We start from the raw sequence: 22,135 nt of genomic DNA, 5'->3' as shown, positions 1-22,135 counted from the left end.
CCATGAGTCTGGCCCTGGGGCAGAGTGCATGGGCATGTCATTTATCGCCTGTTCGAAGTCATTTGGCGTCAGGATAACATCGGATAGGCTTGTGTTAATCAAATTTTGTGGCTCTCTCATAAAAAATTCATTTTGATCTTCGACTCTCAGTCTGGTTAGCGGCTTGCTAAAAACTGAGTCATATTGGGACTTGAGTAGCTCACTCATTTCCTTGCTGTCATCTGTGTAGGACCCATCTTGTTTAAGTAGGGGCCCAATACTGGACGTTGTTCTCGACTTTGATTTGGCAATGGAGAAGAAATACTTTGGGTTTCTTTCGATTTCATTTATGGCTTTTAGTTCTTCCCGCGATTCCTGACTCCTATAAGATTCCTTTAGCTTAAGTTCGATGTTTGCTATTTCTCTGACCAGTGTCTCCCTACGCATTTCAGATAGATTGACCTCTTTTAGCCGCTCTGTTATTCTTTTCCGTCGCCTGTAAAGGGAGCGCCTGTCTCTTTCTATTTTACATCTACTCCTTTTTCTTAGAGGAATAAGCCTTGTGCATACATCGAGTGCCACCAAGTTAATCTGTTCTAGGCATAAGTTGGGGTCTGTGTTGCTTAGTATATCTTCCCAGCTTATATCGGTTAGGACTTGGTTTACTTGGTCCCACTTTATGTTTTTGTTATTGAAGTTGAATTTGGTGAATGCTCCCTCGTGACTAGTCTCATTATGTCGGTCTGGGGCTCCACGCATACATGTCTGAACCTCAATTATGTTGTGATCTGAGTATATTGTTTTTGATATGGTGACATTTCTTATCAGATCATCATTGTTAGTGAAGATGAGGTCTAGTGTATTCTCCAGTCTAGTAGGCTCTATTATTTGCTGGTTTAAATTGAATTTTGTGCAGAGATTTAAAAGCTCGTGTGAGTGTGAGTTTTCATCAGAGCTGCCTCCTGGTGTTATTACTGCTACAATCATGGCAAGTTACAAAGGTAATGAATCAGCCTCATTCCTATACATGGTTACAGTCATGAACAAATTACAAAGTAATGAACCACTGATACGTCCACACCTGGTCACAATTGTAATGAGTTATAAATGCAAATATTAAGTGGGTCATACGTCCACACGAGCGCGCGCGCGCGCACATACACGAAGGCGCACGCAGACATGCACACGAGCGTACAAATGTATGCATACATACAAGCACACACACACACACACACACACACACACACACACACACACACACACACACACACACACACACACACACACACACACACACGTGGTAATGCATTATTTACAGCTAGCAAAGTCAGGGTATTTCTCCAGAATGGTCTGTAATATACCACTGTGGATAAAATACTTTGCCATTTCTTGAACATTTCTGAGTGAGTTGTCTCTGAATTCATTAATCTGATCATACTCCAGTACATAATGACGCAAGGTGTGACAATAGTCCATCTGGCAAAGTTTACATTTCGTTTGGTCTACGGTGGAAGACGTGAAGAGGTAATCTGAGGCGATCAGTCCCACAGTCTTAATAAATCTGCAATGTTCATGTATATTATCCGGTGGTGTTTATCTCCCAGTGCAGACTCCCAGTATTCGGTGTCAGCCATCAACACTAACGTAATAGTGACGTCTGAGGGCCTGGTGACGTGGTTGACGCACGGTATCTACCGCTCCTCTTGTGACATGAACGTCGAGTATTTCCCGTTCGACATGCAGGCTTGCAAGATGATGTGGGCATCTTGGACCTATGATGGGTACCAGGTGAGGAGACGTGCACTGCGCTGATGGGTACCAGGTAAGGAGACGTTGTGCACTGCGCTCATAGTTTAGCGCGGACGGTGTCGTACTTCTACCTTGTGGTGAGGTGAAACTTCTGATACCTATCACAGAATGGATGAGTATCGAACCCATGACTTGTGAATCCTAAAACTCACAAGCCAGTGCGTCAACCACTTAGAAAGGAACTTCATAGGATACACCATACACCGAGAGGTATATGTCTCAGTATATGTCTCAGTGTATATATACTGAGAGTTCACTAAAATAAACAGTAAGTAAAATAACCACACACAAAAAAAAAAATAGTGAAATTCCAAGCGCTTTCTTGAGAAATCACGAAAGTGCTGGAAATTTCACTATTTTTCACTGGTTATTTTGCATACAGTCGTAATAATTCTTTGGATAATCAATAAACTTTAAGTCCAATTAACTAAGCAAGAATCCTGCGTGTTACCTTTCGGGAGTAACACAAGGGACTAGAGGTAAGAGCAGTGGATAATGTGGGCCAAAAACCGATCAAATCTCGGACTGTTTACATGTCGTGCAGTCATTGTCGGCTTGCTGCCCATTTTCTTTATCTAGATATCTGAAATGCTCTTCAGAGCATTATTATGGAAGCGTCCTGAAACCTTGGATTTAAGGTGCTCATTATTATGGGGGCGTTTCGGTCGTCAAACCTTGGAGTTAAGGTCTCAGGACGGGGAATGTTTATCACATGTCTTTAACCACAACTCTGCTCCCTGGGGGTGTCAGCTGGACCTGGTGAAGCAGACGGAGGCAGGAGACATCACCAACTACTTGACCAACGGGGAGTTCGATCTGGTCGAGTTCTCAGCCATCAAGAACATCTCGTACTACTCGTGCTGTGCTGAGCCTTACCCAGACATCACCTACACCATCAAAATACGCCGACGTCCCATGTTCTACGTCTTCAATTTCGTCCTTCCGTGTCTCCTTATTAATGGGATAGGTGAGTGTTGAGTATTTACGAGTGGGATAGGCCAGTTCCGATTTCTTAAGAACAGGATTAGTGAATCTAGTCTCTGCATCAAAAACAATCCTCTTAAGTGTTTATCTAATTTTAAATGTAAACACAATTTACAATTAACTGAAAGAAGTGCTTGGAAGGAAGAAGTTAGGTATAACCTTAGTTATTTTCAAACATTAGGAATAATATTAGGAGATAAGTAAATAATAAGTGTCATATTATTATAATCATGTGGGAGCGCTAAACCCTTAGGATTATACAACGCATGTGGGGGGGAGGGATGGAAGGTATTCAGGCTCAATTCAGGGAACTGGAGCACAGATCCAATTCCCTAGATCAAGAGCCCCTCACCAGCGTCAAGGAACCTCCCTTGAGGGGAATAAGTGTCATAGAAATGCAGTTAGAAGCCTGAGTGGATCTATAACTCACTACGATATCTTGAATGTTCGATAAATACCGTTACGGAGGAGCAGTTTGCAATGTAAACAGACTGAGTAATGTTGTAATAACCAGGCTTAAGCTTTGTTACAAGTATTTGTGGCATTCTGGCATATACACAGACTGACTGATGTAATAGCCAGGCTTAGGTTTGGTTACAAGTACTTTTGGCAGTTTAGCATACACACAGACTAGGATCAAACTAGGCAAAATATATGGTAAGCTTTAGGGTCGCTTTTTTGAGTCCTATTACCTGGAGACCTGGAGAGAGTTCCGGGGGTCAACGCCCCCGCGGCCCGGTCTGAGACCAGGCCTCCTGGTGGATCAGAGCCTGATCAACCAGGCTGTTGCTGCTTGCTGCACGCAAACCAACATACGAGCCACAGCCCGGCTGATCCGGAACTGACTTTAGGTGCTTGTCCAGTGCCAGCTTGAAGACTGCCAGGGGTCTGTTGGTAATCCCCCTTATGTGTGCTGGGAGGCAGTTGAACAGTCTCGGGCCCCTGACACTTATTGTATGGTCTCTTAACGTGCTAGTGACACCCCTGCTTTTCATTGGGGGGATGTTGCATCGTCTGCCAAGTCTTTTGCTTTCGTAATGAGTGATTTTCGTGTGCAAGTTCGGTACTAGTCCCTCTAGGATTTTCCAGGTGTATATAATGTACTTTGTTGTCCAATTATTGGGGAATATAGACAGATAGCAACTAAACCTATGTGAAGAATATGATACTAGACATTTTAAGGAAATATCTTCAATTTAATTATGACAGGTGACATAAATTATCACTAAAACTGCTGTGTTTCTCTTAACCTTGGTGGGACCTTCCTCTTATGTATTTTGTGTATTCTATGTTCCTGTATTGCTGTCCACGGAATGGATATGGATAACAATAAACTAGCCGCTTGGGCCGCAAATATATATATATATATATATATATATATATATATATATATATATATATATATATATATATATATATATATATATATATATATATATATATATATATATATATATATATATATATATATAAACGCGCAGTCTCCCTTACTTTTGAACCTCTCTCACTTCCATATTATTTCTCTCTCTCACCATCTCCACTTTCTGTGTGTACCTTAACCTTAATATTGTCTACCTTTCACACTATCTCCCACTTTCTCACAGCATGTCTTACTCTGTCTCATTCACTCTCGGAGTGTCTCATTCATTTGAGTGCCCCTTCACTATTTTGCAGCGCTGCTGGTGTTCTATGTTCCATGTGAGAGTGGAGAGAAAGTAACACTGGGTATCTCATCCGTGTTGTCCATGACTGTCTTCTTGATGACCATCAGAGAGTCTTTACCGCCTACTGAGAAGACTCCCCTTATCAGTAAGTACCCTCACTAGTTCCCCTCACCTCGTCTCTCACCCCTCACCATCGTTAGACTGAATTAGGATACAGCAAATTGTTTTCTACAAAGCCCTGCCGTCTTCTTTCCACGTTAGTTTAATGTTTATTATGCACCCCATACCCATCCTGTGGGCGGTAGTCAAAAGATTACAGAGGTACATAATTGGTCCAGGGACTGGACTCCAAAGTTTTGATAGCTGAGCAAGTTACAAAGGTAATGAACTAGATCTGGTCATAATCATGACCAAGTTACAAAGGTAATGATCTCCAGGTAGAGCTGGTCACACTCATAAATAATTGCAAAGGTAATGAATCATAAACACATTAATCATGAGAATTTACAAAGGTAATGAGCTCCAGTTTTTTTCCACGGCTGTCAGGTTTGGGAAGCATCATTATTACTCTTACATTTACGAATGCCACACACACAGGACTCGCACAAGAACGCCACTCACAGAAGCTTAGGCTAGGTAAAGTTAGTCAGGAAACAAGACAGGTGTTTCCTGACGCGGGTCTTGGTCATATGATGACCCACATGCTGTGAGCTTTTGGTCATCTGACCGAGCACCTGCTTAAGGGGACTGCCAGGTTGATCTATCAGTTCACCTCATCTTAATAAACTATCCATCGAACAAAGATATACAGTACCTGGTAAGTATTTACCTTCTCCAGGCTTGTACTATGGTGTGACTATCTGCTTGGTGAGCCTGGCATCAGCACTCTCAGTGGTAACTCTAAACCTACACCACCGAGGTGTGAGGGGGGCGGAGGTCCCCCGGGGACTGCACAAGCTGGTGGTAGGTCCTCTCTCTAGGCTGCTACTGCTGCACCTGCAACCTACCACCACTACCACCATCAGTACAGTTTCACCTCACGACAACAACGTCCTTCTTAATGTAAGTACTCTACCAGTCCTCTTTCCCATTGCCAACCCTACTTTGTAGTCCTCTTTTCCACTCTCCAGCCCCCTTGAGCACTCTCTAGTCCCCTTGAACACTCTCCAGTCCCCTTGAACACTCTCCAGTCCCCTTGAACACTCTCCAGTCCCCTTGAACACTCTCCAGTCCCCTTGAACTCTAGTCCCCTTGAACACTCTCCAGTCCCCTTGAACACTCTCCAGTCCCCTTGAACACTCTCCAGTCCCCTTGAACACTCTCCAGTCCCCTTGAACACTCTCCAGTCCCCTTGAACACTCTCCAGCCCCTTTGAACACTATCCAGTTCCCTTGTAACAGTACCAATTTATCATCCTCTGGTCCTTAGTGCCAGTTCTGCATTCCTCCTACACCAATACGTCTCCCCCAGTACCACTTCTCCAGGTTCCCAGTAAGAACCTTTCTCCCCCAGTACCATTAATACATCCACCCAGTACCTGGTACTAATCCCCTATCCCATTATCTAGCCCTAGTTAACTTTCAGGTGTAGTCTTGCTAGGAGTTAAAAACCTGTTTCTGGTTTAATGCGTTTTCCTACCTATTTTCTAGTCCCTAGTCTCGCATCCCCATCACTACAAATCCATCCCTATCCATCCATCCCTACCTATCCATCCCTATCCATCCATCTCTACCTACCCATCCCTACCCATCATTCCTTACCCATCCATCCCTACCTATCCATCCCTACCCATCCATTCCTACCCATCCATTCCTACACATCCATCTCTACCTACCCATCCATCCTTACCCATCCATCTCTACCTATCCATCCCTACCCATCCATCTTTACCTACCCATCCCTACCCATCCATCCTTACTCATCCATCCCTACCCATCCATCCCTACCCATCCATTCGTACCCACTGATCTCTACCTATCCTTACCCATCCATCCTTACCCATCCATCCCTACCCATCCATCTCTACCCATCCATTCACCCCGGAAATGTTTTACATAACTATGGATTATGCAGAGGTAAAATAATTATTACTATTATTATTATTATTATTATTATTATTATTATTATTATTATTATTATAACCTATCCATCCCTTTCTCGACTCTCCCCTCACATCCCTCCCCTTGGCCTTTTTCCCTCAGATACCAACATGGGACTAAGGGAAAGGGGGGGGGGAAGCAACTTTGCAACAACACCCTTTGCTTGCAACCAAGCAACGAACTTTTTTTTAAAACTTACGTAAAGAAATGAAATACTGTTTCGTTCAGTGTAGAGCTTTATCCAGACATATTTTGCTCTGTAGAGTTTTACGAAGATATTTCTTTCTGTCTGTCTGTCTCTCTCTCTCTCTCTCTCTCTCTCTCTCTCTCTCTCTCTCTCTCTCTCTCTCTCTCTCTCTCTCTCTCAACTCTATTTCTTACTCATTATGGCAGGATCTGCAATTCCAGGATACATTACTACAGAATCCTAGGCTACAGGATCCAAGGCTACAGAATCCTAGACCACATAATCTGAGACCACAAGATGCAAGGCTGCGGGATCCAAGGTTGCAGGATCTTAGACTACAGGATTCTAGACTACAGGATCTTAGATTACAGGATCTACAAAGGGGACGCAGGGGTCGGAGTGCCCCCTGCTTCGACAAACTTCACCTGGTCAACTTAGATTCAGGTGAAGATGTCACTTTACAACATATACTTAACCCTAGGTGGCTCGCTGACCCCCCCACGCCCACCACCGCGCCCACCACCGCGCCCACCACCGCGCCCACCACCACACCCGCACCAGTCCACGCCTCAGGTGGGTTGAATTGTTGCAGCTACTGTATTGTAGGTTATGTGTGAATTGTTGTAGCCACAGTATTGTTGGTTGGTTTTAATTGTTGTAGCCACAGTATTGTTGGTTGGTTTTAATTGTTGTAGCCACAGTATTGTTGGTTGGTTTTAATTGTTGTAGCCACAGTATTGTAGGTTATGTGTGAATTGTTGTAGCCACAGTATTGTGGGTTATGTGTGAATTGTTGTAGCCACAGTATTGTGGGTTATGTGTGAATTGTTGTAGCCACAGTATTGTAGGTTATGTGTGAATTGTTGTAGCCACAGTATTGTGGGTTATGTGTGAATTGTTTGTATACAAGAACATAAGGCTAGAAGATTATAGCAGTAGGCCTATTGGCTTCTGCTAGGCCTATTGGCTTCTGCTAGGCCTACTGGCTTCTAATAGGCCTATTGGCTTCTGCTAGGCCTGTTGGCTTCTACTAGGCCTATTGGCTTCTACTAGGCCTATTGGCTTCTGCTAGGCCTACTGATTCTAAGTCTACTGGCCTCTGGTAGGTCTATTAACCTGTATAGTCATATTGGCCTGTATAGTGACAGTCACGCGCTAAACCCACGGGGGTCCATACATCGCCTGGGGAATGGGCAATAATGAGGCTTGAGGGAATGGAAGCTCCTGTGCCTTGGATCAAGAGGAAGGGTGTAGGCTTGTGGTATATTAGGCTTGGCAGAAATGTTTCTCAGTCATATATATCGATTTAGTACATATTTATTAATAATACAAAAATATAATATTTTTTCTGCCAGTTTTCACCTGTTCCCTCACTCTGTTATCCTTATTCCCTTCTTTCTTGCTTGTTGCTGTCACGTCTCTCTCTCTCTCTCTTTTCTATTTCTCTCTTATTTTTTTTCAACAAGTCGGCCGTCTCCCACCGAGGCAGGGTGACCCAAAAAAGAAAGAAAATCCCCAAAAAGAAAATACTTTCATCATCATTCAACACTTTCACCACACTCACACATTATCACTGCTTTTGCAGAGGTGCTCAGAATACAACAGTTTAGAAGCATATACGTATAAAGATACACAAAATATCCCTCCAAACTGCTAATATCCCAAACCCCTCCTTTAAAGTGCAGGCATTGTACTTCCCATTATTATTATTATTATTACTATTACTATTACTATTACTATTATTATTATTATCAGTCAAAACAAGGGTTTCTCTCTCTCTGTCTCTCTCCCTCTCTCTCTCTCTCTCTCTCTCTCATTCTCAGCCTGGTTGTTGCATCACGTCACCCCCCAGTCTTGACTCTGGCCTGGTTGTTGTTACAGAATTGGAGCAGCAGTTGGTGCGGCTGCTAGACAAGGTGTGTACTGCCATAGAGAAGACAGAACTCAGACAGCTGGAGCAAGACAGACAGGAGGTCACTAGACTCGAATGGCAGCAGGTACTCTAGCACCTAATTACATGATATCTCACCTAATTACATTCTCACGTAATTACGTTATCTCTCACCTGATTACATTATCTCTCACCTAATTATATTCTCACCTAATTACATTCTCACCTAATTAAAGAGTTAGGTTGCTTTTGGGAGTGTCTGCTTTCTCTGGACTGAAGCTTTCTTAGATTAACCCTGAAGGCTGATTAAACCAGTCATTAACCCTGGAGGCTGATTAAACCAGTCATAAACTCAGGATAAATTGATGAGTAAGACATGTGCAATACCTGGGTATCTATTCAACGAATCTGCCTGGATTTCATACTTTCTACAACATTGCAAGCTCCTGACGATGTGTTGCTTGCAACACGAAAAGCCTAGAGCTATCATTAAGTTTCCCCGTGGTCATTTTGAACACACACACATACAGTAACAAGGGGACACAGTTGGAAGTTGAAGACAGATGAATCACAGGGATGTTAGGAAGTATTTCTTCAGCCACAGAGTAGCCAGTAAGTGGAATAGTTTGGGAAGCGATGTAGTGGAGGCAGGATCCATACATAGCTTTAAGCAGAGGTATGATAAAGCTCACGGTTCAGGGAGAGTGACCTAGTAGCGATCAGTGAAGAGGCGGGGCCAGGAGCTCGGACTCGACCCCTGCAACCTCAACTAGGTGAGTACACACACACACACACACACACACACGAATGCTTTGGAAGAAAACCATAATTCAGATGTGGTTTATAGACTTGGCAGACGATGCAACATCCCCCCAATGAAAAGCAGGGGTGTCACTAGCACGTTAAGAGACCATACAATAAGTGTCAGGGGCCCGAGACTGTTCAACTGCCTCCCAGCATACATAAGGGGGATTACCAACAGACCCCTGGCAGTCTTCAAGCTGGCACTGGACAAGCACCTAAAGTCGGTACCTGACCAGCCGGGCTGTGGCTCGTACGTTGGTTTGCGTGCAGCCAGCAGCAACAGCCTGGTTGATCAGGGGCTGATCCACCAGGAGGCCTGGTCACAGACCGGGCCGCGGGGGCGTTGACCCCCGAAACTCTCTCCAGGTAAACTCCAGGTATAGAGACTTTGCTAAGGTTTTTGGCAAATGTGATAGTGGAGTGATGGCTCATAAAATAAGGTCAGCAGAATAACAGGAAAAGTCAGAAAATATATATTCAGTTTTCTAAGGAATAGAAAACACAGAGTTGTAGTCAACAAAGCAACATTTAGCCTTAGAAAAATAATTTCAGTAACCTCTGGGAAGATGACAGTGAAAATTTGCAAAAGCAGATATCATTGAAGTCTTCCAGTGGACAATAGAAAATTATATGATGTTCATTTGTGACACATTTCAACTGCTCAGATATGAATGAAAAAACTGAAAGGAGCACTGGATACAGTACACAAGAATTCCACCTCAGAGTGAAAGAAGTGTGTAGAAAATGGCCAATCATTTAGAGAACATGAAATGGAAAATGTCACTTAAGCCAGAAAAATAGCAGGGTGGATAATAAGAATTTTTAAAACAATGCTGATGAGACACTCTTTAAATTACTTGTGCTCACACTCTTGGAATGTAGCTCATTGTTGATTGCTCTGTTCATGACAGGAGAATCATTAGAGCTGGGAAAGATGCAGAGATTGTTTACTAACTGCATAGAACCAGTAATACATTTAAACTGCTAGAAGGAAATGCCTCAAAGTACTTGGATTGTATTCTCTGGAGTAAAGGAGAGAGAGAGATATCTGATAATACAGTGCATACAGTAGGTCTGCAGTGTACAACATTCTGACATAATGTTTATCATGTCGGCACTTTGGGACCATTTGATCATGCTAACAAGTGATTCACTCTTCAGATGGTGGGACTGTGTAGCTAAGAAAACTTACAAAACCAGTCGCAAATGTTCTGATGTTTTGTGGGCATCCTGACAGTCCAGCATCTCTTGATCAATTATCCCATTCATCAGAGAGCATGTCAGTTTCATTTTTGACACCTTCAGTGCCCTGACATATTTCCTTTTTGTGCCCTTCTCTCTGTTCCACCTTGAATGCAAACTCACTCCTAGTGACTGCTTATCTCATTAGTATTAGCTACATCAACCATAACCTCCATCCTACCATTGTCTTCCTGCCAGTTCCCTCCTTTAACACATGTAACTCTTCCCCTCAGTTTCCTCTTACACCTTTGCACTGTAGTGTTGAATGGCCCTTATAGTTTTAACATTTACCATTAGTATAATGATTTTGTAATATTTATGGTAGTGTTACAAAACTTCATTTAGAAAATAGGAAACTGATAAAATAATAAAGAGTGGTTCAACAACATGCACTGAAAAATAAATCAATGAAATAAACTTGGAATTAATGCAAAAAAGCCTCCTGATCTACAAACTTACCAGAGATTTATGCAGCCTATCAATATCCTAAATTAAAGAAGAGAAAGTGGAGTGCAGTGCAGCAGAAAAGAGCAAATGCAAATCAAATCATACCAATGTATTCATCATGATAAAAATAATACAAATAGATTGTAAAAGGAAAAATCAAAGAATCAAGTACAACAAAAAATTTTTAATCAGTTGAAGAAACTCGGCAAAGATCTATACATTATTGTGACTAAACTGTCAGGACTATGATGATGAAGTAAGAACATCAAAATGTTACTGTTGTGTTTCCTCGGTCTTTTTGGTTACATTTGTAAAAATATATTTAATTGCTATAAATAGCATATGTAGAGAAATTGACTTATGCTTATGGAGTGGAAAAAAACACCAGTGTTGATGTTAAGAGGACAAGCTTAGGATGGTAGGGAATGCCCTCTAAATTATAGGCCTGTCTTATTAATAAGTATTGACTACTGTCATCAGTGGACAATTACTAGTGTGCTGACTCATGATGATCCAGCTTCATTTTACACTTAGTTTTCTGATGCATTACCATAACATCAATTTCTGAATGTCTCTTTATACAATGTTTTCTTTTATTTTTATATAGGTTCACCCTATCCTCTTAACTCTCATAAGCATCTATGTGAATATCTCACATATGATTTGCAGTAAATTTCTTGTCTAGGTTAGGTTGTCCATTAGCCATAAAAAAAAATTACAACGTAAGATAACTGCAATAAAAAAAATTGTGGTGCACGAACAAAGAATGGGCAGCCACTTAATGTGGAGGACAAACTATGTCAGATTTTTACTGTTTAAGGAGTATTTATTAGTCTTACATTTGACTGTCTTTACAACAGTGAATTAATGTCTGTGATTAAGAGGAAGGGCTGTTAGGCTAGATTAGAGGAGGTTACAAAAACTAATAAAATGCATATCTAAACACAAATAAGTAAATATTGAGCTTACACACCTGGTTGTCTTGGTGAATATAGATTCTTCAGATCTGCACAAATATATCACACATACGGAGAACCACTATTCTACAAGGCTCATTTCTATTCCTGATAACATTTTTAATATATATATATATATATATATATATATATATATATATATATATATATATATATATATATATATAATATGTGTCTATCTTGCTAGGAGTAAATCAGTTTTGTACTGTATGTGAATATGCTTGCTCATGATGCTAAAATTTCACCTGAAACAAAATACTAAATTGACTCAAAATTAGTACAAGAAAATTTAAATTTAGCAGCTGAAGGAATAAATTTCTGATATAATTTATCATAGATAATGACTCCAAGAGAAGTTTAGTATACATACCATAAACACTGCAAACTGAGAAGCAGTGTTTATGACAAAGAGATCAGACATATCAGATGTATATAAAAACATACATGCATGAATATATACTCACATATACACACACACACATGCACACATATGTATATAATATAATATATATATATATATATATATATATATATATATATATATATATATATATATATAATGTATATATATATATATATATATAATGTATGTATATATATATATATATATATATATATATATATATATATATATATATATATATATATATATACATACATACATATACATACATACATACATACATACACACACACACACACACACACACACACACACACACACACACACACACACACACACACACACACAAAGAAGACCGCAGACACAATATAGTTTAGATGGCCAAAGACTGCAAACCTCACTCTAGGAAAAAGATCTGGGGGTGAGTATAACACCGAGCATATCTCCTGAGGCGCACATCAATCAGATAACTGTTGCAGCTTACGGGCGCCTGGCAAACCTACGGATAGCGTTCCGATACCTCAATAAGGATTCGTTTAAGACTCTGTATACCATCTACGTCAGGCCCATACTGGAGTATGCAGCACCAGTTTGGAATCCACACCTAGTCAAGCACGTCAAGAAATTAGAGAAAGTGCAAAGGTTTGCAACAAGACTAGTCCCAGAGCTACGGGGATTGTCCTATGAAGAAAGGTTGAGGGAAATCGGCCTGACGACACTGGAGGACAGGAGGGTCAGGGGAGACATGATAACGACATATAAAATACTGCGCGGAATAGACAAGGTGGACAAAGACAGGATGTTCCAGAGATGGGACACAGACACAAGAGGTCACAATTGGAAGTTGAAGACTCAGATGAATCAAAGGGATGTTAGGAAGTATTTCTTCAGTCATAGAGTAGTCAGGCCATGGAATAGCCTAGAAAGTGATGTAGTGGAGGCAGGAACCATACATAGTTTTAAGGCGAGGTATGATAGAGCTCATGGGGCAGGGAGAGAGAGGACCTAGTAGCAATCAGCGAAGAGGCGGGGCCAGGAGCTGTGACTCGACCCCTGCAACCACAAATAGGTGAGTACAAATAGGTGAGTACACACATATGGATGCATACATGCACATGCATATATACACACGTACAAGCTTTCAGATACGACAGTTCAGATGTTATTCCAATTAGCAAATATCTCAAACCCCTCCTTTAAAGTGCAGGCATTGTACTTCCCACCTCCAGGACTCAAGTCCGGCTAACCGGTTTCCCAGAATCCCTTCACAAAATATTACCTTACACTCCAACAGCTCGTCAAGTCCCAAAAACCATTCGTCTCCATTGACTCCTAACACGCTCACACATGCCTGCTGCATGTCGAAGCCCTTTCCACACAAAACCCAATTTACCTCCTCCCTTATGTCTTTTAAATCATTCCATTGGTCACTCTGTGATGAAATATTTATCATTTACTGTGATGAAATATTTATCATTTACTGTGATGAAATATTTATCATTTACTGTGATGAAATATTTACCATTTACTGTTATCCTTCAGTTCTTCCTTCCCCCTCGTCCCCATCCCTCATTTTCCATCAGTTCCTGTACCTCAATGGAGGATCAGACAATACTTCACCCTGACCATTCAGACATGGTCTCGTGGCTATATCAGGGAGAGAATTTAGTGTCTGCAGAGATAACAGGTAGCTATAAATCTCTCACCCCCTCGCGTTGCAATATTCCCACCAGCGCCATCTGCAACCCTCCATATATTGCTGGCTATAAATAAGGTTACTGTGTAGTCTTGCACGAACTTCCTGTTGAGATTTGTCTCGTTCTTATCGAAAGGTTCTTCCCACATGTAAACCACACAACAACTAAATTCTGTAAATTCAACATTGTAATCTTTATAGAGAATAAACTTTGAATTTGAATTGAAGATGGCTGCACCAGTTGTCATGTGGAGTAACCGTTTTCTTTCTCACTGATCAATTTTACAGGCTAAGAGCTGTTATCCTGCCTCAGTTCATTTCGAAGCCCAACCCTATCTAAGATATACTCCCACCCCCAGGATGCTACCCACAACAGTGGGCTAACGCCCAGGTATCTGCTTGCTGCTAGGTGAACAGGGACAGCAGGTGTAAGGTGTCTAACACCCAGGTACCTACTTACTGCTAGGTGAACAGTGACAGCAGGTATAAGGAAACATAACCATCATTTCCACTAGGCTGGGAATTGTGTTGTCTCAGTAATATCTTGTTGCGCGCTTGTCAGGTGAAAATGTTGTGTTACTGATGGTGTTTAGATACTGTGATGTTTGCTACTTGTTCCGAGGAATTGGATTAATGCCTTAGTTACTTTCTGCTTTGTATGTAGTGGGAAGATCCCATCTCATGAAAAGTTATCACTGGTGAGAGAGATGTTGATACCTGGAGAGGGTTTCGGGGGTCAACGACCCCGCGGCCCGGTCTGTGACCAGTCCTCATGGTGGATCAAGGCCTGATCAACCAGGCTGTTACTTCTGGCCGCACGTAAACCTACGTACCAACCACACCCCGGCTGATCAGGTACTGACTTAAGTGCCTGTCCAAAGCCTTCAGTGCAAACCCAAGTACTATAAATAATTCTGAAGCGTAGCAGTGAGTGCAATCTTCACTCAACATCAGTACTGTTGTTGTGGTGCTGCTAGCTTAGTGTCTCCAGCTTGAGTCTGGCCATTGCTGGAAGTTGATTTAGGTACAGGTACACATATATGCAATTATACAAATTATCATACATAGTAACATGTGTAAATCACCCTCCATAATAAACCACAAAAGTCAATGTGACTTATTTCCATGCCTTGCATGCCATCATATTTCCCAACTCTTTCATGAACATATTTTTTTAATTTTTCAATGAAATAGTGATAAAAGTATTCAAGAGTACCTAGATAGTGATAAAAGTGTTCAAGAGTACCTAGATAGTGATAAAAGTGTTCAAGAGTACCTAGATAGTGATAAAAGTGTTCAAGAGTACCTAGATAGTGATAAAAGTGTTCAAGAGTACCTAGATAGTGATAAAAGTGTTCAAGAGTACCTAGATGGTGATAAAAGTGTTCAAGAGTACCTAGATAGTGATAAAAGTGTTCAAGAGTACCTAGATAGTGATAAAAGTGTTCAAGAGTACCTAGATAGTGATAAAAGTGTTCAAGAGTACCTAGATAGTGATAAAAGTGTTCAAGAGTACCTAGATAGTGATAAAAGTATTCAAGAGTACCTATATGGTGATAAAAGTGTTCAAGAGTACCTAGATGGTGATAAAAGTGTTCAAGAGTACCTAGATGGTGATAAGTGTTCAAGAGTACCTAGATAGTGATAAAAGTATTCAAGAGTACCTAGATAGTGATAAAAGTGTTCAAGAGTACCTAGATGGTGATAAAAGTGTTCAAGAGTACCTAGATAGTGATAAAAGTGTTCAAGAGTACCTAGATAGTGATAAAAGTGTTCAAGAGTACCTAGATGGTGATAAAAGTGTTCAAGAGTACCTAGATGGTGATAAAAGTGTTCAAGAGTACCTAGATGGTGATAAAAGTGTTCAAGAGTACCTAGATAGTGATAAAAGTGTTCAAGAGTACCTAGATGGTGATAAAAGTGTTCAAGAGTACCTAGATGGTGATAAAAGTGTTCAAGAGTACCTAGATAGTGATAAAAGTGTTCAAGAGTACCTAGATGGTGATAAAAGTGTTCAAGAGTACCTAGATGGTGATAAAAGTGTTCAAGAGTACCTAGATAGTGATAAAAGTGTTCAAGAGTACCTAGATGGTGATAAAAGTGTTCAAGAGTACCTAGATAGTGATAAAAGTGTTCAAGAGTACCTAGATGGTGATAAAAGTGTTCAAGAGTACCTAGATGGTGATAAAAGTGTTCAAGAGTACCTAGATAGTGATAAAAGTGTTCAAGAGTACCTAGATGGTGATAAAAGTGTTCAAGAGTACCTAGATAGTGATAAAAGTGTTCAAGAGTACCTAGATAGTGATAAAAGTGTTCAAGAGTACCTAGATGGTGATAAAAGTGTTCAAGAGTACCTAGATGGTGATAAAAGTGTTCAAGAGTACCTAGATGGTGATAAGTGTTCAAGAGTACCTAGATAGTGATAAAAGTGTTCAAGAGTACCTAGATAGTGATAAAAGTGTTCAAGAGTACCTAGATGGTGATAAAAGTGTTCAAGAGTACCTAGATGGTGATAAAAGTGTTCAAGAGTACCTAGATGGTGATAAAAGTGTTCAAGAGTACCTAGATGGTGATAAGTGTTCAAGAGTACCTAGATAGTGATAAAAGTGTTCAAGAGTACCTAGATAGTGATAAAAGTGTTCAAGAGTACCTAGATGGTGATAAAAGTGTTCAAGAGTACCTAGATGGTGATAAAAGTGTTCAAGAGTACCTAGATAGTGATAAAAGTGTTCAAGAGTACCTAGATGGTGATAAAAGTGTTCAAGAGTACCTAGATAGTGATAAAAGTGTTCAAGAGTACCTAGATAGTGATAAAAGTGTTCAAGAGTACCTAGATGGTGATAAAAGTGTTCAAGAGTACCTAGATGGTGATAAAAGTGTTCAAGAGTACCTAGATGGTGATAAAAGTGTTCAAGAGTACCTAGATGGTGATAAAAGTGTTCAAGAGTACCTAGATGGTGATAAAAGTGTTCAAGAGTACCTAGATGGTGATAAGTGTTCAAGAGTACCTAGATAGTGATAAAAGTGTTCAAGAGTACCTAGATAGTGATAAAAGTGTTCAAGAGTACCTAGATGGTGATAAAAGTGTTCAAGAGTACCTAGATGGTGATAAGTGTTCAAGAGTACCTAGATAGTGATAAAAGTGTTCAAGAGTACCTAGATGGTGATAAAAGTGTTCAAGAGTACCTAGATAGTGATAAAAGTGTTCAAGAGTACCTAGATGGTGATAAAAGTGTTCAAGAGTACCTAGATAGTGATAAAAGTGTTCAAGAGTACCTAGAGGGTGATAAAAGTGTTCAAGAGTGCATCTACGTACTCTATGTTAAGGTTTATAGGACTATGAGAGTGTTGCGCCGTATCCAGCCCTATATTGTGTTTATTAAGCATAACAGAGGAGTCGTCTTGCTGACGCGAACGCTGCGTTGACACTAAGATGGTCGCTTATAACAACGTTAGGGAACAGTATATGTAACCTGTTTACCTTTATCTTTCGTCTCTGATTTATATCTCATTTATTTCTCATTATCGTATCTCTGTCCTTTGTCTTACCTCTCTCCTGTCAGTCTGTCTGTCTCTCTCTCTCATTGCTTCCCCCTTATCCTTCCTGCTTCTTCCTTATCCTCCCTCCCCCTCCCCAGTTCTCCTCCCCCTGTAGGCCTAAGCACTGTTATCAGAGAATTATATAAATACATATTTGGCCACAGTTCCGTCAGCCTAGAGAAGTTATATATTGTCATCACAATTTATCCACAGGAATTGCAGATAATATCACAGCGGCCGCCAGATTTATTCCCCCCACCCGTCATTTTTTTTTTTTTGTATTTTTTTCGTATTTGGGTAAGTGAAAAACGTTTTTTTTTAATAGAGCATTGCTGGCCGGGAACACGATTGAAACACGACTGAAAGGGATTTAATGGCGCGTTCTTCTGATCCTATTATGAATGAGGCTATCAGCCAGGCCTACCCACACATTCCTTTCACTAAATAATATCAAGTGTGTGTTTTTCAATAATTTTTGACAGATTTTTGTGTTCAGTTATAAGCTAGGATGAATGTGGAACAATATTGACTGCGTGCTAAAGGAATAACAGGAAAAGTCTGTCGATGGATCTATAATTTCCTCACTAACAGAACACAGAGAGTAGTCGTCAACAGAGTAAAGTCCGAGGCAGCTACGGTGAAAAGCTCTGTTCCACAAGGCACAGTACTCGCTCCCATCTTGTTCCTCATCCTTATATCCGACATAGACAAGGATGTCAGCCACAGCACCGTGTCTTCCTTTGCAGATGACACCCGAATCTGCATGACAGTGTCTTCCATTGCAGACACTGCAAGGCTCCAGGCGGACATCAACCAAATCTTTCAGTGGGCTGCAGAAAACAATATGAAGTTCAACGATGAGAAATTTCAATTACTCAGATATGGTAAACATGAGGAAATTAAATCTTCATCAGAGTACAAAACAAATTCTGGCCACAAAATAGAGCGAAACACCAACGTCAAAGACCTGGGAGTGATCATGTCAGAGGATCTCACCTTCAAGGACCATAACATTGTATCAATCGCATCTGCTAGAAAAATGACAGGATGGATAATGAGAACCTTCAAAACTAGGGAGGCCAAGCCCATGATGACACTCTTCAGGTCACTTGTTCTATCTAGGCTGGAATATTGCTGCACACTAACAGCACCTTTCAAGGCAGGTGAAATTGCCGACCTAGAAAATGTACAGAGAACTTTCACGGCGCGCATAACGGAGATAAAACACCTCAATTATTGGGAGCGCTTGAGGTTCCTAAACCTGTATTCCCTGGAACGCAGGAGGGAGAGATACATGATTATATACACCTGGAAAATCCTAGAGGGACTAGTACCGAACTTGCTCACGAAAATCACTCATTACGAAAGCAAAAGACTTGGCAGACGATGCACCATCCCCCCAATGAAAAGCAGGGGTGTCACTAGCACGTTAAGAGACCATACAATAAGTGTCAGGGGCCCGAGACTGTTCAACTGCCTCCCAGCACACATAAGGGGGATTACCAACAGACCCCTGGCAGTCTTCAAGCTGGCACTGGACAAGCACCTAAAGTCAGTTCCTGATTAGCCGGGCTGTGGCTCGTACGTTGGTTTGCGTGCAGCCAGCAGCAACAGCCTGGTTGATCAGGCGCTGATCCACCAGGAGGCCTGGTCACAGACCGGGCCGCGGGGGCGTTGACCCCCGAAACTCTCTCCAGGTAAACTCCAGGTAATAGTGGTGATGTATATGTGACAAGCACTGGCCTGGAGTGTTACGACTCACTTGCCATGGGTTCTAACCCCATCCATACCATGGTTTGTTTGCTTGATAAGCTTTAAATTGTCTGCTGCAGCTAACACGTGTTTACTCTGTGGTCATAGGTGGCGCTGGTGGTCGACAGGTTCCTGCTGGCCTGCTTCCTGCTGTTTACCATCATTGCTTCTGCTTCTATCCTCCTCTCCTCCCCACACGGGCCCTGACCACGTCTCTTCACCGCCTCCTGCTGCTGCTGCTGACCTTCTTCAACCTCCCACAGGTTAGTGGCCTGAACAGAGATTTATGTCACTAGCAGCAGGAATAGTAACTAGAACGTTGATGTACATGACTAGCAAGCAGCAGCAGCAGCAGCAGCAGCAGCAGTACATGACTAGTAGCAACAGCAGATGTAGTGCCAGTCCAGGCAGCAAGTGATTCACTTACATACAGCCTCACGTATTTTATAAATTTCTATCACATTTGTGAAATAAAATCCCAGAGTTATCTTTATTGGGCCGGCTGCAGCTGCCCCTCTCATAAATTTCGCATTTTGAGCAACATAATATATCAGGGTGATGCAGGAGAGTCTTACTAATGTACCAGTTTACAATACTGAAAAATAGGTGTGTGTACTCACCTGTTTGTGGTTGCAGGGGTCGAGACGCAGTTCCTGGCCCCCGCCTCTTCACAGGTTGCTACTAGGTCCACTCTCTTCCTGCTCTAAGAGCCTTGTAGTACCTCTTCTTTAAGCTATGTATGGATCCAGTCTCGATTACATCCCTCTCCAAATTGTTCCATTTCCTGACAGCTCCATGACTGAAGAAGTACTTCCTGACATCCCTGCGAGTCATCTGAGTTTTCAACTTCCAGTTGTGATCCCTTGTTGCTGCGTCTTACCTCTGAAACGTTCTCCCTATCCATCTTGTCAGTTCCTCTCAGTATTTTATGTCGTTATCATGTCCTTCCTGTCCTCCAGTGTCGTCAGGTTGATTTCCCTTAACCTCTCCTTGTAGGACATACCCTTTAGCTCTGGGACTAGTCTTGTTGCAAACCTTTGCACTTTCTCTAATTTCTTGACGTGTTTGACCAGGTGTGTGTTAGTTGTCGATAATGTTCCCAGGTACATTTATTTATACATTACTAACTTTATTATTTTAAGAATGTCAAATGCAATCACCTTCACAATATTGACAATTATGATCAATAAGTGTTATGTTACTTCTCGAAATCAATTATGATGGATATATACAGTCAGTACACAGTTTGATTAACAGACTTATTTAACCGTAATGAAAGACTGGTTGGTCAGCTACAGTAAAAATGATTGGTGAATAAAAATTCACCCATCATTCTAATAATTACCAGTTAAATATCGCACCACAATACTCAACAGCAGAATTTTTTACTGTAGCTGACCAACCAGTCATTCATTACGGTTAAATAAGACTGTTAATCAAACTGTGCTGACTGTATATATCCATCATATTTGATTTCGAGAAGTAACATAACCATTCATTGATCATAACTATCAATATTGTGAAGGTGTTTGCATTTTGACATGCCTAAAATAAGGATGCTTGACTACTGATGTTGCTTCTCCAGATCGCTGGGAGAGGGACTAGGATAGTGATTGTTATCACCACCACAACAACCAAGCGTGTTGCTCCACCATCACCACCACTACCAGACGTCTCGCTGCACCACCGCTGCCACCACTACCAGACGTCTCGCTGCACCACCGCTGCCACCACTACCAGACGTGTTGCTCCACCATCACCACTACCAGATGTGTTGCTCCACCATCACCACTACCAGATGTGTTGCTCCACCATCACCACTACCAGATGTGTTGCTCCACCATCACCACTACCAGATGTGTTGCTCCACCATCACCACTACCAGATGTGTTGCTCCATCATCACCACTACCAGACGTGTTGCTCCACCATCACCACTACCAGATGTGTTGCTCCACCATCACCACTACCAGATGTGTTGCTCCACCACCACCACTACCAGATGTGTTGCTCCACCATCACCACTACCAGATGTGTTGCTCCACCATCACCACTACCAGATGTGTTGCTCCACCATCACCACTATCAGATGTGTTGCTCCACCATCACCACTGCCACCACTACCAGACGTGTTGCTGCACCGCCACCACTACCAGACGTGTTGCTCCACCATCACCACTACCAGATGTGTTGCTCCACCAACACCACTACCAGACGTGTTGCTGCACCACCACCACTGCCACCACTACCAGACGTGTTACTCCACCATCACCACCACAACTACCAGACGTGTTGCTCCACCACCACTTCTACCATCACCACTAGACGTTGCTGCACCATTACCACAACTACCACCACCAGACGTGTTGCTGCACCATTACAACTACCACCACCAGACTTTTTCGACCACAACCATCATCACCACCAGACATGCTCCACCAGCACCACCGTTACTACTACCACAACTACCACCCCCCACCAGAGTGCAGGTAGCAGTGGTAGTCAGTGTTACACTTCGAGGTGGCCGCCTTGTTCCTTCTTCATCTAAACTCCCACATCTTCACATTTTCCTCTCCTCATTAAATCTGTATTTTTCATAATAAATTGTAAATATCTGAGTGTCAGAGTTTTATTCAGCGTCTCAAAATTAACCTCAGTAGTA

General features: G+C 41.7%; 1 protein-coding gene across 3 annotated transcripts in view; it reads left to right on the top strand.

Annotated features, from left to right (window-relative positions):
* LOC138850920 (ligand-gated ion channel 4-like) overlaps positions 1–22,085 on the top strand; it is a 46,986-nt gene extending 24,901 nt beyond the window's left edge. The window contains exons 4-11 of one of the 3 annotated variants that reach the window (XR_008406760.2): positions 1,584–1,767; positions 2,539–2,755; positions 4,447–4,581; positions 5,275–5,498; positions 6,929–7,295; positions 8,604–8,719; positions 19,583–19,737; positions 21,060–21,194. Coding sequence is in view for 2 of the 3 variants with exons in the window: in XM_070082659.1 (XP_069938760.1) it covers positions 1,584–1,767; positions 2,539–2,755; positions 4,447–4,581; positions 5,275–5,498; positions 6,929–7,295; positions 8,604–8,719; positions 21,060–22,073 (2,257 nt within the window). In the remaining variant the exon portion in view is untranslated. Of the gene's footprint in view, positions 1–1,583; positions 1,768–2,538; positions 2,756–4,446; positions 4,582–5,274; positions 5,499–6,928; positions 7,296–8,603; positions 8,720–19,582; positions 19,738–21,059 lie in introns of all 3 variants that reach the window. The other 2 variants (XM_070082660.1, XM_070082659.1) reach the window with 2 other exon arrangements.
* The last annotated feature ends 50 nt before the right edge of the window (positions 22,086–22,135 follow it).

Source organism: Cherax quadricarinatus, chromosome 7, assembly GCF_038502225.1.
Source record: "Cherax quadricarinatus isolate ZL_2023a chromosome 7, ASM3850222v1, whole genome shotgun sequence".
NCBI lineage: Eukaryota > Metazoa > Arthropoda > Malacostraca > Decapoda > Parastacidae > Cherax > Cherax quadricarinatus.
This window is presented reverse-complemented; position numbering and strand designations above follow the sequence as displayed.